Source organism: Muntiacus reevesi, chromosome 6 (assembly GCF_963930625.1).
Source record: "Muntiacus reevesi chromosome 6, mMunRee1.1, whole genome shotgun sequence".
In the NCBI taxonomy this organism is placed as follows: domain Eukaryota; kingdom Metazoa; phylum Chordata; class Mammalia; order Artiodactyla; family Cervidae; genus Muntiacus; species Muntiacus reevesi.
This window is the reverse complement of record NC_089254.1, coordinates 48,248,631-48,264,474: the sequence shown is the minus strand read 5'-3', so window position 1 is coordinate 48,264,474 and position 15,844 is coordinate 48,248,631. Positions and strand designations below refer to the sequence as shown.

At 35.8% G+C, this 15,844-nt stretch overlaps 1 protein-coding gene across 1 annotated transcript in view; it reads left to right on the top strand.

Moving 5' to 3' along the window:
- Positions 1–15,844, top strand: part of CFTR (CF transmembrane conductance regulator) — a 197,247-nt gene that overhangs the window by 101,031 nt on the left and 80,372 nt on the right. Inside the window, exons 15-17 of the mRNA XM_065938474.1 lie at positions 2,824–2,910; positions 4,503–5,229; positions 7,124–7,252. Coding sequence (XP_065794546.1) covers positions 2,824–2,910; positions 4,503–5,229; positions 7,124–7,252 — 943 coding nt within the window. The remainder of the gene's footprint in view (positions 1–2,823; positions 2,911–4,502; positions 5,230–7,123; positions 7,253–15,844) is intronic.

The window sequence follows — 15,844 nt, the reverse complement described above, 5'->3', positions numbered from 1 at the left end:
CATTATAGATAGTTCTGTTTCTTTATATCCTCTTTCTGGAATTAAAAAATGCCCAGGATCTTATAGCTAGCAGGTTAAGACTAACCTTTTGGAACTATAGATAATGGTATAATATCTTTACCTGATAAAGTTCATGGCTTTTTAAAAATGTGTACCCTTTTGTTAGTGTGTATCTGTTTGTTTGCCTTATGATTACCTTCAAATGGAAAACCCTAACATTCTGCCTAGCACAAGGAAGAGAAGATGTATACTTTTATTTAGTCCTCCATACAGTTCCCTGCTCACCCTATCCCAAAACGTACACATCTGCTCTAGGCTTCTGGTTTTGTTTCTTGGTTTAGATAAACAAATTTTCAAAATTTTCAACATAACTAATTAATCTCACAACAGAAATATTAGAGCAGATGATGTACTTAAGCTTAAAGTCTGTAATCTTCAAAGAAAAATAAATGGAACAAGCACATCTAATATTGTGTGGGGTATGGTGGTCTCTTGGTAGAGATATTCTTGGTCTAAGCATTTTGAGCTGTCAAAGAGAAGTGTGTGTGTGTGTGTGTGTCTAAAAGTTAATTTGTGGTTAACTATAACATTCAGTTTAAAAAATATTGATGATGTGGGATATTAAATGTTCCTCCAGGTTTATTTGAATAAAATTCTTCTTACTGTGTTGCTGAAGTTATTAACAAGAAATCACAATGACTTACTGATATTTTGGCTTTTCTCCCCCTTATTTTCTCATGTTTCCAAATGCTGGGAGGCAACTAATTCACTGAGCACTTACAATTGCCTAGTACTATTCTGGGTGGGGTGTGAGTGTACATGTGTAATTTTACTTAATCCGCATATCACTCTGCCAAAAAAGAACTATTCTTCCCACTTTTTATGGAAGAGATCATGAGGTAACTGAGGTGGTTAGATCTTAACTTGCCAAAAGCCACACTGGGAAATGGTAGAGTTACAGTTTGAATCAGGTCATCTTGACTTTACATTAAACCATGACTCGACTTTGGGATTACAATGTCAAGTAATAAATCAGTGATGTGTAGTCACTAAGTCATGTCCAACGCTTTTGCAACCCCGTGGACTCTAGCCCACCAGACTCTTCTGTCCATGGGATTCTCCATGCAAGAATGAGTTGCCGTTTACTCCTCCAGGGGATCTTTCCCATCCAGGGACGGAACCAGTGTCTCCTGCATTGGCAGGTAGATTCTTTACCGACTGAGCCACCAGGGAAGCCAGTATATCTATATAGTCCATATGTAGATATGAGTAATTCACAGACAGAATAATGGCTTCTAAGTAAAGGAAAGCTGATTAATCTGTGAGCCTAAGTAAGACTGTCTTAAACATTTCATTTCAACTTTAGGAAAACATGCTATACGGCTTCAAACTTTAGCATAGAATTGAGTCTGTATTTACTAGTTGAAGATTCAGTTTTAATATAAAATACAGTTTGCGGCATTAAACAAAATAGTTGTTTATTGCTCTTCTGATCTGAATATGTCATGTGTTGACCAGTTTTGGATGATGTGTATGTTATTCTAATCTCTTGATAAACTGTGGTCATAAATGGGGCTTCCCTGGTGGCTCAGCAGATAAAGAATCTGCCTGCAATGCAGGAGACTCAGGAGACCTGGGTTTGATCCCTGGGTTGGGAATATTCCCTGGAGAAGGAAATGGCAACCCACTCCAGTATTCTTGCCTGGAGAATCCCATGGACAGAGAAGCCTTGTAGGCTAAGGTCCATGGGAGTCACAAAGAGTTGGACACGACTGAAGTGACTGAGCACCTGGTCATAAATGTGAAGGAGAGAGAGAGAGGATTGAGTATGGGAAGAAAGCTCTTGAGGGTACATTTTGTTGGGAGTCTTTTATCTAGTTCCTGAATGTTGTTTTCAAAAGTAATTTGCATTGCAAAAGTTCTTCTAGATTTTGCTTTGACTTTTTGCCATTTCTGTTTTTAATTATTTTATTTCTCTTAGTTACCTGCTGACAAAACATAGTTTCTTTTTTTCAGAATTACATGTAAACACTGAATTGTATGTGGTGGGTATAGATATAGGGTTACTCACAACCACAGCTGAAAAATTTAGATGTTATGAAGAAATAACCTTATTTCCATTCATATGGGACCATATCTTCATTTTATTACTGTCCTATGATGAACTTAATGAAGATTTTACTTGCTCATAAAATTTTATTTTTTAACTTAGAATATAAAATAATTGGGTATACATTGTTATTGCAAGTTTTGCATCCTGCACTTTTGTGGAACTTTTATGAGTATGGTCCATAAATTAGGACTGTAAGGAACAAAGAGCAGTATCAATCATACAGTTGTAACAGTACTGCTATTGGTTTATTGGTAACAGTCAACAATGAAAAAAAAAGTAATCTCACTTAAGTGCTGAGATTTAGTTGCTGTCCCTGGCACTTAACAGGATTGAAACATTCTCTCTTCTTTGTTTCCCCAGCAAAATGCTAGATTGCTGAGAACAGGGCTTGTGTAATTTTTACGGCTGTATTCCCAGCATGTAGCATAGTGCTTGCTATAAATAGGCACTATTGTTGAAAGGTTTTCTTTCTTCCTTTTTCTTTTTTAAGGCAATATTTAAATTTATATGTATGGTGTGATTTAGTTTGTAACTTTTGCAAGCGTATGTCACTTACACTTAGCAAATTGACCTCAGAGGTTTTTGGAGTATTGTGCAAAATTATAAAAATCCTATGTGACTTATCTTTTTAAATTTATTTAAAATCATCTACACCAAATGAAATGGTAAATACTGAAGGAATTTAATTTAATTTTCATTTTCTTTTTTAGAGCAGTATACAAAGACGCTGATTTGTACCTATTAGACTCTCCTTTTGGCTATCTAGATGTTTTAACAGAGAAAGAAATATTTGAAAGGTATGTTCTTGAATAATTTGTAATACTCATTCTAAGAGACAAGAAAGAATGACTATACAACCATAGGCTACATATTATTCCTTGGGAAATAAGGTCCACCACTGACTCAGTGTGGCATTATGTAATTTAGCTACTTAAATCTGATCTTCCCTCCATGGTCAAGATCACTTCACTTTTCTGTCCACGTTATGCTGAACCAATTTCTCCCATTGCTGTTACTTTAACAATCACTGTCTATGGAGTTTTGATAGTATTACTGTCTTGTGACATAGCTTACATTATTTAAATTGATTGTTATACTCAAATTTTTTATTTACATTTTGTGTATTTTACTCCTTAGATAGTAAACTTCTTAAGGAACCAAAGAAATGGAATGTTTTGATGTTTTAATGTAGGTGAATGCTCTTAAGTATTCGTCTACCTCAATACGTCCTTCAGAACCTCTTTCTCAGGAACACAGAGTTTGGGGTGTACATTTTCTTGGAGCTCCCATTAGGGCTCGATGTATGTGAAGTTCCTAAGAGGAGCAGTTGGTTATATGATTTGATTTTAAAGTATCAAAATGATTTTATAGACTATGAAGTAGTTTAATCAGTAATGATGTAGATATATGTGTGTATTAAATCACTACATTATTCCTAGAAGCACCTTTCCTAAAATTTGGTTAAATTTAGTACCTGTGATTCTATTTTTACAATCCCGTAATTATAAATACCTTCTTACCAATATAAACTTTGCTAGTTGTATTAGTATGTTAAAGAGTTAGTCTAGAATTATGGCTCTTTCTATAAAATATATAATGTTTTAATGCCTAAAAGAAATTGGTCTTCCTTAGATGGTTCTAGTCAGGATTTACTTCTACACTGGAGGGAAATTTTGTTGGAGGAAGTTCAGGTTTCTTATACAATTCTCAGGTTATTGTTGTTGTGTTTTTAACAAGCAAATTAGACTTAAGGTTTTTATTTTTTTTTTTTTATTTTTTAGTAGGTTTTGTTATACATTGATGTGAATCAGCCATAGAGTTACACGAATTCCCCAAAATTAACTTTTTATTGGAATATAGTTACTTTATGATATGTTAGGTCCTTCTGTACAGTATAAACTTTGAGGACTTAATTAGTGGTCAACTTAAAATATAAGAGAAAATGAGCAGAAAATTTAAAGAACAAGAAAGTTCTGACATTTTAGAAGACATGTAGAAATATAGCCTCTAAGGAATCTTAAAGGTCATATGATTCTCTCATTTTCTAGATGAATCAACCACAGCCCAAAGGGTAGCTAGTTTGTTCAAAGTCAAATGTTTATTTAATGTTGGGTATTTAATTTCATTTTAGGTTCATTAACATTCAACTTTATGGTGTAGCATACTAAAATAATTAAATAACACAGTATTTCATGACATGTTTAATCAAGAAGTACCAAATTAATTACTATTGAATATTTACTTTTAGAATTATTTAAGTGTAATAATAACATTTTATAATAGAAGTTATATACAGGAGTACATTAATAAAATGTTAAAATATAATACATATACTATTGTAATAAAATGTTTATAAAATTAATATTTATATATTTTTATATTCTTAAAGCTGTGTCTGTAAATTGATGGCTAACAAAACTAGGATTTTGGTCACTTCTAAAATGGAGCACTTAAAGAAAGCTGACAAAATATTAATTTTACATGAAGGTAGCATCTATTTTTATGGGACATTTTCTGAATTACAAAATCAGCGGCCTGACTTCAGCTCGAAGCTCATGGGATGTGACACTTTCGACCAGTTTACTGCAGAACGAAGAAATTCAATCATAACTGAGACTTTACGGCGTTTCTCATTAGAAGGAGATACTTCTGTGTCCTGGAATGAAACGAAAAAGCCTTCTTTTAAACAGACTGGAGAGTTTGGTGAAAAAAGGAAGAACTCCATTCTCAATTCAATCAACTCTAAAAGGAAATTTTCAGTTGCACAAAAGACTTCATTACAAATGAATGGAATTGAAGAAACTTCTGATGAGCCTTTAGAGAGAAAACTATCCTTGGTTCCCCATTCTGAACCTGGAGAGGGGATCCTGCCTCGGAGCAATGCAGTCAACAGTGGCCCCACTTTTCTGGGAGGGAGGAGGCAGTCAGTTCTGAACCTTATGACCTGCTCCTCAGTGAACCAAGGTCAAAGCATTCATCGAAAGACAGCGACATCCACACGAAAAATGTCACTGGCTCCTCAGGCAAGCTTAGCCGAAATAGATATATATTCAAGACGGTTATCTCAGGATACTGGCTTGGAAATCAGTGAAGAAATTAATGAAGAAGATTTAAGGGTGTGTATAAATTATCAGTGTGGTGTTTGGCTTTTTCTTTTGGCCACAGAATGGAATGAGATACAGAGTAAATAGCAAAACTTACTTAAATATGAGTTTAGGATGAGGCTTATTTTTAAGATTCCCAAAGTCCAAAGTATGTACATTATGTAAGCAACTTCAAGATGTAGAAGAATCAACTATTTCCCTTTGTGATTTCCTTTTGTCTCTTACCATAAGATGTATTGTAAGTCAAAGCAAGGACTATTATTGGGTCCTTTTCTAAGCAGTAATGATCATTATTATCAATTAGAAAAATTATGAATTATTATAAATCTGTTTCATTACCCCCTTAAAACCTCTGTAGGAAGAGGTGGAGTGAAAATAAATACATAAACAAATAGTAGCTTCAGTTATTGAGAGCTTTAAAAAATATTTCTGTATGCAGGTAATCTCTCTAAGGCATATATACATCTAATCTCTCAACAGGACTAATTTTCTGGTTTATACATCAGTCTTGCCTGAACTTAGTAAACCTGAGCTTTTTCATCTTTTATATTGGCTTTATACATAGGATTTCTGGGCAGGTTTCTTTTAAAGAAGGTTCGTGAAATTCAACATATACCACTGCCAACTTTCAGGTAGAAAGTATTTTCTAAAGAATAAAATGCTTTCTTTCTTAAAATAGGAAGCAGTAGGAAAGAGGAAGTTTATATTTTTTAGTTTTACTAGAAAAGTTCCTTCAGTGCCTTGGATGAAGTAGTGTTATAATCAATTGATATGTTTAATAGCATAGATCAATTAAGAGTAGTGTGAATTTTGGCAAGTCGCATGTCATTTAATGTCTAGGGCCAAAGTTTTCTTCTTTGTTAAATGAGGGAACAGAATAGGTGATCTCTAAAGTACCTACTTTGTGTTTCTATAATTTTGAAAAAGGTTTCCTGAAAGATAATTTATCTGTATGGTTGTAATTATCGATCTGAATGAATTTCTCAAACTGGATTCTATAAGTTGAATGGTAAAGATGATCACTTTGACTGATAATAGTATTTGTTGATTGCTTCTAGTGCCATGAACATAGAATAGAAGGGACCTGTCCTTATCCTCATTTACAGATAAGAAAACTAAATTTTAGGGAAGTTTAGCTGCCTGGATTCAAGCAGCTCCTAGGAGGGCAATGGTAGAGTCCAGTATCAAAACCAGGTTTATTTGGCTTCAAAAATCTTTATAGCTAACCAGTGTGCCATATTCTGATTTCATAGGGTTCTTTTCTCTGAGGTTCTAGCACTTCTTCTATGAATTGTTGGTAATAAAATCTATCTTTTCCTTTTGAAATATCTGGAATTTCTCTCTTTCAAATTATTGAACTATAGCTCTCAAATAACAGATGAAGACTGAGGGTTAGATTTATGTAACTTAAGTCATAGTTGGAAAAGAGAATCCTAGCTACTATGGAATGTACAAGCATCAGGCAGCCCTCAGGTCTATTGGAAGACCACTAGAGCTGGCAGAGTTCCAAACTGTATTTTTCCATGGACCCCCCAAAGCAAAGAGTTAAATTAGGGGGATTCTGGGAAGCTTCAATTCACTAGTACCATTTATTGATAAAATGTGTGACATTGTTAAGCATTAAAATGGTAAAATTGTCCAAAACAATATAGTTGTATTATCAGTGATACTATGTTCACAGTTTGAAGAATTGCAGTGTTTCTTATTTTTGCAAAAAGCTATCTTGCTCCAGTTTTACTGGCTGTGAAGTGACATAGCATGTGTCATTCATAATGGTTTATGTTCACTGAAATTCACTTAGTTTCAGATAGTAATATTTCTTTATTTCCTCACATTCAAAATAAGACCACAATTGTTGTGTGAAATTGTATTGCCTCATTGTAATAACCAGGATTTTTTTTTACAGGATTGCTTTTTTGATGATGTGGAGAACATACCAGCAGTGACTACATGGAACACATACCTTCGATATATTACTGTTCACAAGAGCTTAATGTTTGTGCTAATTTGGTGCTTAGTTGTTTTTCTGGCTGAGGTAAGAATTTTCTATTATAACATATTATAACTTAATTGGGAATAGTTTGGAAGGACATATATATGTCTACACATGTATACTTATGTAACTTGTATGTGTGCATGTGTGCTAAGTTGCTTTAATTGTGTCTGACGTTTTGCAACCCCGTGGACTGTAGCCCGCCAGGCTCCTCCATCCATGGGTTTCCCAGGCAAGAATACTGGAGTGGGTTGCCATTTCCTTCTCCATACATATACATAAATATAAGTGTATATGTATATATATAATTTTATATTGTAAAATTATTTTGTTACTTCATACATAATATATAAAATATACTTAAACACATATCTTCTATATGAAGAGTTTTTAATGGAGTCATTCAAAACCTCAAAGTAGAATGCTCTGTATGAATTGAAATTAACAAAGAAAATTATTTGTACTAAATTTTAAACTCATTTGACTCTTATGTTATTAAATATGCTGATGATGAATCACCACTTTTAAAATACTATTTCCTCACAAAATTAAATAAATATGTATTAGTGGCTTTGTAACCATTTTAAACAAACCTTTCAAAGATTCAGATCACCCATTTGCTTCAGAATTCTTTTGTTTTCATGCCACCGTTGTGATCTCTTTACCATGCCCCTGGAAAAGAGACGCATCAAATCACCAGGTTAAAATAAAAGAGGGTGTAGTACATCACCAGTTCAGCACCAGGTAATAGGTTTCTGAATCTGGTTGGTGGATGAGGTTTTTCTCTAGGTCAGGAGGAGCCACTTAAATGTCAAAAGAGGCTTGGCAAGAGGATGTCTGCAGTAAAGTGGCTTTGAGTCAGGATGGAGAATACCCTTCGATTGTCTAAAGGAGGCAGTTGTAACTCAAAATCAGCCAAGGGCTTCCCATAAGGAAATCTGGGATCAGTTTTGCTAAAACTTATTTAACAACATAAGATGAAAATAAAGATTTTTTTTTTCCTGTAAACATTTTCTACTTTTTTAATGTGGGTCGTTGGTTAAAGTAAAACAAGCAAATGAACACTATGTGGGTACAAGAAAACACATCTGGATTGGATTCAGCCTTGTATGACCACAGCAGGAAAATCTCAGAGGTTACTGCTGGATGTCTCTCACTGTAGAGCCTGAGTCCAACATAAAGATCCAGGTTGCCTTCAGGGGAGATATGACTTGGGTGAAGTATTGCCTCTCCTGAGGGCCTATAGTTCTATGCATACATGAAACCCAAGCTTAAAACTCCGTCATTGTTTTGTTGTTTAGTCACTAAGTTGTGTCCAACTCTTTTGCGACCCCACGAACTGTAGCCCACCAGGCTCCCCTGTTGATGGGATTTCCCAGGCAAGAATACTAAAGTGGGTTGTCATTTCCTCCTTGAAGGGATCTTTATGACTCAGGGATTGAACCCACATCTCCTACAGGCAGATTCTTTACCACTGAGCTACCAGAAAAGTTCCTGTTGTCTTATTACGCTGTTTCTAACCTCAATTAAGATGTCTACATAAAATGTTATCACTCTTCCCTGACCAAGTAGTGGAAAATATCTAAAGGTATATACCAAAAGTTTTATATATCACTTCACCTATAAAGTCACTCAGTCATGTCCAGCTCTTTGTGACCCCACGGACTATACAGTCCATGGAATTCTCCAGGCCAGAATACTGGAGTGAGTAGCCTTTCCCTTCTCCAGAGGATCTTCCTGACACAGGAATCGAACCCAGGTCTCCTGCATTGCAGGCAGATTCTTTACCATCTGAGCCACCAGGGAAGTCCTGGCTCAGATGGTAAGGCGTTTGCCTACAATGCAGGAGGCCCAGATTCGATCCCTGTGTCAGGAAGATCCTCTGGAGAAGGAAATGGCAGCCCACTCCAGTACTCTTGCCAGGAAAATCCCATGGACAGAGGAGCGTGGTAGTCCATGGGATTGCGAAGAGTCAGACATGACTGAGCGACTTCACACACTTACCTATAAAGTGTTGGTTTCCATTTGATCTTTGAGTTTTGATGATATCTTTTGCGCTCCTATTATTTTTACATTAATAAAGCAAATGGAGACTGGATGTGAGGTACAGTACAGCAGAGTTCCACCTCTGGAATCAGACTGATCTGGCTGTGAATTTTAATTCTGTGTTCTTAACACTGTAACACTGAGCAAGTTAGATAGCCTCTCTTGAGCCTCAGTTTCCTCATCTATAAAATGGAGGTGGTAATAGCGCCCACTTCATATGTCATTTCTGCGAGTGAAGAGATGATTATAAAGCACTTACTGTAGGGCTTGGCACACAGTGAGCAATGTTCGTTGCTATTCTGACTAATATCCCTAACGTCTATCATCATTATAAAGCTCAAGTTAATTTGAAGCGAACAAGTCCACAGTAGAGATATAATGAAATTTTCAATAATCCCTTTTATACTTTAACGAAAATATGGGGCTGAGTAACTTGACACTCTCACAAGAGTAATAAATTGCATTGAAATGTATTTTTAATTTACCTCATTAATCTCTGCCAGTTATGCCAAATGACCAACATTAATGTGAATGAAACTCATTCCTGTGTCACATTTAATCTCAAACCAGCCCTTTGTTAATAATTTGAACCCCTTCATTAAAGATCAACATTGCTTGAATGTCTTTAGTTTTATGAGAAGAGATGGTTCTATATGAATGTGGTAGTGATTTATATTCACTTGCAAGACCCTTCCCCATACAAAGCTATAGAGCTGAACTTATACACTTTGCAAAACAGTGTATAGTTAATTAATTAGTGACTGACCGTTGAGCCACTGAGCATGTGTACAATATTACTAGCTCTCTTACTCAAGATGACAGTGGTCCTTTGTCTTCAGGCTGGAATCCAAACTACAACACAGGATGTAAATGTTGTATAACTTCCCATTATTAAGTGAACTCTCACAATTATTGCAAAAACTTGTCTTTTTGTAGGAGAAAAATTAATAATGTAATTTTCTAGGCAAGAAATAATATGATAAATGGTAGAGTCTTTTGGGGTCAGTGTCCTGAATGCATTTGTAATTAACTGACTCTCATAATTTTGAATAACAAAAAATTAGTGATAGTAGATAAATAGTGACCATTTTCATTATGTGCATAGTTATACAGCTAAACAAATCATTCAGATGTTCACAGTTCTCTCATATTCTTTGAATCAAAATTTACCTAACTTTTCTTTTAGACTAACCTCCTTTCTTGATACCATTGGGCCCTTACTCATTACCATTGAAATATCTCATGTGTGCTTTGCATCATAGTACAGGTACTAATCCAGGAAGATAGTTTAGATGTTTTAAACTTTGTTTAATAGAGCTTCATACTCAACACGATCAGAGAATCCAAAGAAAAGTTAAGATCCACATCTTCCCTTGTGAAAGTGATGTATCCATTTTTAGTTTTCACAGGGGCCATACTTCAATGTAGATTTGTAGTATATATAATTATAATTTTAATTATATAGAATTATAATTTTATAGAATGGGTTTTTGCAGAGGTTTTATTTTTTCAATGTATTTATTTTTAACCGAAGGATAATTTCTTTACAATATTGTGTTAGTTTCTGCCATACATAAACATGAATCAGCCATAGGTATACCAGGGAACATTTCATGTAAAGTAAAGGACAGAAATGGTATGGACCTAACAGAAGCAGAAGATATTAAGAAGAGGTGGCAAGAATACACAGACAAACTATACAGAAAAGATCTTCATGACCCAGATAATCATGGTGGTGTGATTGCTCACCTAGAGCCAGACATCCTGGAATGTGAAGTCAAGTGGGTCTCCTGTGCATTCGTTTTTGCCTTATTGCATTTCTTTTTCTTGAGGATGGTTTTGATCACAGCCTCCTATACAGTGTTACAAACCTCTGTCCATAGTTCTTCAGGCACTCTTATCTATCAGATCTAATCCCTTGAATCTGTTTGTCACTTCCACTGTATAGTCATAAGGGATTTGATTTAGGTTATACCTGAATGGTGTAGTGTGATTTTCCCTATGTTCTTTAATTTAAGTCTTAATTTTGCAATAAGGAATTCTTGATCTAAGCCACAGTTAGCTCCTGGTCTGGTTTTTGCTGACTATACAGAGCTCCATCTTTGGCTGCAAAGAATATAGTCTTATTTTGGTATTGACCATCTGATGATGTCCATGTGCAGAGACAGTTCTTGTGTTGTTGGAAGAGGGTGTTTTTTTATGACCAGCGTGTTCTTTGGCAAAACTGTTAGCCTTAGCCCCTCTTCATTTTGTACTCCAAGACCAAACAAACCTAGATAGCATATTAAAAAGCAGAGATATCACTTTGCCAACAAAGATCTGTGTAGTCAAAGCTATGGTTTTTCCAGTAGTCATGTGTGAATATGAGAGTTGCGCCATCAAGAAGGCTGAGCACCGAAGAACTGATGCTTTCAAATTATTGTGCTGGAGAAGATTCTTGAGATTCCTTTGGACAGCAAGGAGATCATGAATCAGTTGATCCTAAAGAAAATGAAACCTGAATATTCATTGTAATGATTGGTGCTGAACCTGTAGCTCCAAAATACTTTAGCTACCTACTACAATTAGATAGCTCACTGGAAAAGGCTGATGCTGGGAAAGATTGAGGGCAAGAAGGGGGAAGAGGGCAACAGGATGAGATGGTTGGATGACATTACTCACTGAATGGACATGAGTTTGAACAAACTCCAGCAGATAGTGAAGGACAGGGAAGCCTGGCGTGCTGCAGTTAATGAGATTGCAGTCAGACATGACTTAGCTATTGAACAACAACAAATTATCAATAGTGTGTTAATTTATTAAGTGAATCAGTGTACCTTTATATTTTTGTGCTGTTTTCTTTATGATAGGATAGTATCCCCTGTTAAGTTCTTAGATATTAGAAGCAAGGATACAGGCTTTAAAATTTCTGTTGTGTTAGTCTCTCTAGTGCTCCTATTTGGCAGTGCATCATTGACGAGATAGAAAAGAAATGCAATTAATAAAGTAGGAGGCAGTGCCCACCTTTTCTTCTGCAATAACCAGATGATGTTATTGTTGCCTCGATTAACTAAAGATCATGTTTAGTCCTTCTATTCCTGTGTTTTAAGAAGTGTGTTAGAGAACTGCTATGTACTATTCTTACATGACTTTCTCTCTGTGTCTTTTTTTAAAAGTATTTTTATTTTTTTTTACAATTTATTTATTCATTTTTGGCTGTTCTGCATCTTCATTAGTGTGCAGGCTTTTTTGGTGTGTAGCTGTGGTGGGTGGGGACTGCTCTCTAAGTTGCAGTGTATGGGCTTCTCATTGCAGTGGTTTCTCTTGTTGCTGACTGCAGGCTCTAGGGCACGTGGGCTCAGTAGTTGTGGCTCCCGGGCCCTAGAGCACAGGCTTAGTAGGGGCTTCCCTGGGGGCTCAGTGGTAAGGAGTCCGCCTGCTGATGCAGGAGACAGGAGTTTAATCCCTGCTCTGGGAAGAACCCATGTTCTGTGGAGCAGCAAAATCTGTCCTCTTTGTTTCTTTCTTTCTTCTCTTTGTTTCTTAATGAGGAATCCCTCAATATATAATATGGTCCCATAATACCTTAATGATAGTTATACCTTTATTGATAGTAATACTTTAAAGGCAGTATTGCTTGGCAAGTGTCTGTGTTTTAGGGCATGATTTAACCTGCAAAGCATTGAAATCTGTGATTAAGTCTTGACAAGGTGTCACTTTACTCTTACTTTACTCTTTACTCATTCATTCAACCACTTACTCATTCAACACACAATTTTCAAGTTCTTTCAATATGGCAAGCATGATTCTATGTGCTCTGTATACAGTGAAGAACAAAACAACATACCAATGGATTACACCAATGTACTTATGTTTACAGTGTAAACAGAATTCATAATGCTGTATTCCTTGGGTGAAAGCTCAAAATGCCAGTACTGTTTTACTAGGTATTCATTTATCCATAGATCTTCTTGTGTGGCTTGGAAGGTAGCTCTGAATTCTGTATATGTACACAACTTACGAACTGGTTCTGATTCTTTATCCCACATAAAATGTCATCTGCATTTTAAAATGTTTTCTATGTGGTTAGTATATAATTTCTTTCTGTTTAAATAATTTTATTTAAAATTATATAATTATAATTTATATATATAATATATATTATATTGATAATATTATAATATTATATATATGATATATATAATAAAAATTATATAGTTATAATTTTAAATAAAATTATATAATTTCCATTTTGTATTTAAATGTTTTATTTGTTTTCATTTATTTTTATTAGTTGGAGGCTAATTACTTCACAACATTTCAGTGGGTTTTGTCATACATTGACATGAATCAGTCATGGAGTTACATGTATTCCCCATCCCGATCCCCCCTCCCACCTCCCTCTCCACTCGATTCCTCTGGGTCTTCCCAGTCACCTGTCTCGTGCATCCCACCTGGGCTGGTGATCTGTTTCACCATAGATAATATATATGTTTCAATGCTGTTCTCTCAAAATATACCACCCTTGCCTTCTCCCACAGAGTCCAAAAGTCTGTTCTGTACATCTGTGTCTCTTTTTCTGTTTTGCATATAGGGTTATCGTTACCATCTTTCTAAATTCCATATATATGTGTTAGTATACTGTAATGGTCTTTATCTTTCTGGCTTACTTCACTCTGTATAATGGGCTCCAGTTTCATCCATCTCTTTAGAACTGATTCAAATGAATTCTTTTTAACAGCTGAGTAATATTCCATGGTGTTTATGTACCACAGCTTCCTTATCCATTCGTCTGCTGATGGGCATCTAGGTTGCTTCCATGTCCTGGCTATTATAAACAGTGCTGCGATGAACATTGGGGTGCACGTGTCTCTTTCAGATCTGGTTTCCTCAATGTGTATGCCCAGAAGTGGGATTGCTGGGTCATATGGCAGTTCTATTTCCAGTTTTTTTAGGAAATCTCCACACTGTTTTCCATAGTGGCTGTACTAGTTTGCATTCCCACCAACAGTGTAAGAGGATTCCCTTTTCTCCACACCCTCTCCAGCATTTATTGCTTGTAGACTTTTGGATAGCAGCCATCCTGACTGGCGTGTAATGGTACCTCATTGTGGTTTTGATTTGCATTTCTCTGATAATGAGTGATGTTGAGCATCTTTTCATGTGTTTGTCTGTATGTCTTCTTTGAAATGTTTTAAAATAAAAAACATTTGTGTTTTTTAAGTATTCTCTTATTCATCCCTTCCTTTGTTTATTAAGGATAGATTTACTGAATGCCTGCTGGCTCTTGGATATTGTTATAGACACTAAGCTAAGCATGCAATAGGAAGGAGGACAGATGGCTCCTCCTTGATCTTATGAAGCATTTTCTGAGGGAAAAGACAGATGGTAAATAAATTTTGATGGAAATAATCACAGAATGTAGTGAGTTCCAGAAAGAGATAAATAATGGGCTAAAATAAAGCTGGGCAAAGAGGACGGGAAGGTCTTCCTGAAGAAATGACATTTAGTTGACACCTGAAAGATAAAAAGTACTCAGACATGCAGAAACTGGGGCAAATACAAAGGTCTTGGAAAAGTTTGGTGAATTATGGGAACTGGATAAAGGCCAGCATGTTTGGAGGAATGGGAGAAAGTCGTGAGTGGCATAGCATGTAGTGACATTGAAAAAGTAAGTCAAAACCAGGTCTGCAGAAGCATTTGCTGAAGAACTTCAGTTTTAAGTGCAATAGGAAACCTTTGAACCCCTTCATTCAGGGTATGATATAATTTTTTTATGTTTGAAAAAAGATCACTGTGGTATATGGAAAATGGATTGGATGGGGACATGAGGGAAGGTAGGAACATCTGTTATGACAGAAAAAGATTGCTCTTATTAACTAGGCTAAACAGCCACAGTGTTTATATTTAAGGCATATTTAAGGCATACTTAAGGCATAATTAAAAGTCTACAGATGTTTCACCGTGAAATAGTTAAGAGTATCTACTTTAAAACTCATTGAAGTTCTTCATGATGGACCTCCAGACCACCTTGCCTGCCTCCTGAGAAATCTGTATGCAGGTCAAGAAGAAACAGTTAGTACTGGACATGGAACAACAGACTGGTTCCAAATTGGGAAAGAAGTACATCAAGGCTGTTTATTGTCACCCTACTTATTTAACTTATATGCAGAGTACATCATGCAAAATGGAATGCTGGATGACACATAAGCTGGAATCAAGATTACTGGGACAAATATTAATAACCTCAGATATGCAGATGACACCACCCTTATGGCAGAAAGTGAAGAGGAACTAAAGACTCTCTTGATGAAGGTGAAAGAGGAGAGTGAAAAAGCTGGCTTAAAGCTCAACATTCAGAAAACTATGATCATGGCATCTGATTCCATCACTTCATGGCAAATAGATGTGGAAACAGTGGAAACAGTGAGAGACTTTATTTTCATGGGCTCTGAAATCAGTGCAGATGGTGACTGCAGCCATGAATTAAAAGATGGTTGCTCCTTGGAAGGAAAGCCATGACAAACCTAGACAATGTATTAAAAAGCAGCTATGTCACTTTGCCAAACATGGTTTTTCCAGTAGTGATGTATTGATGTGAGAGTTGGA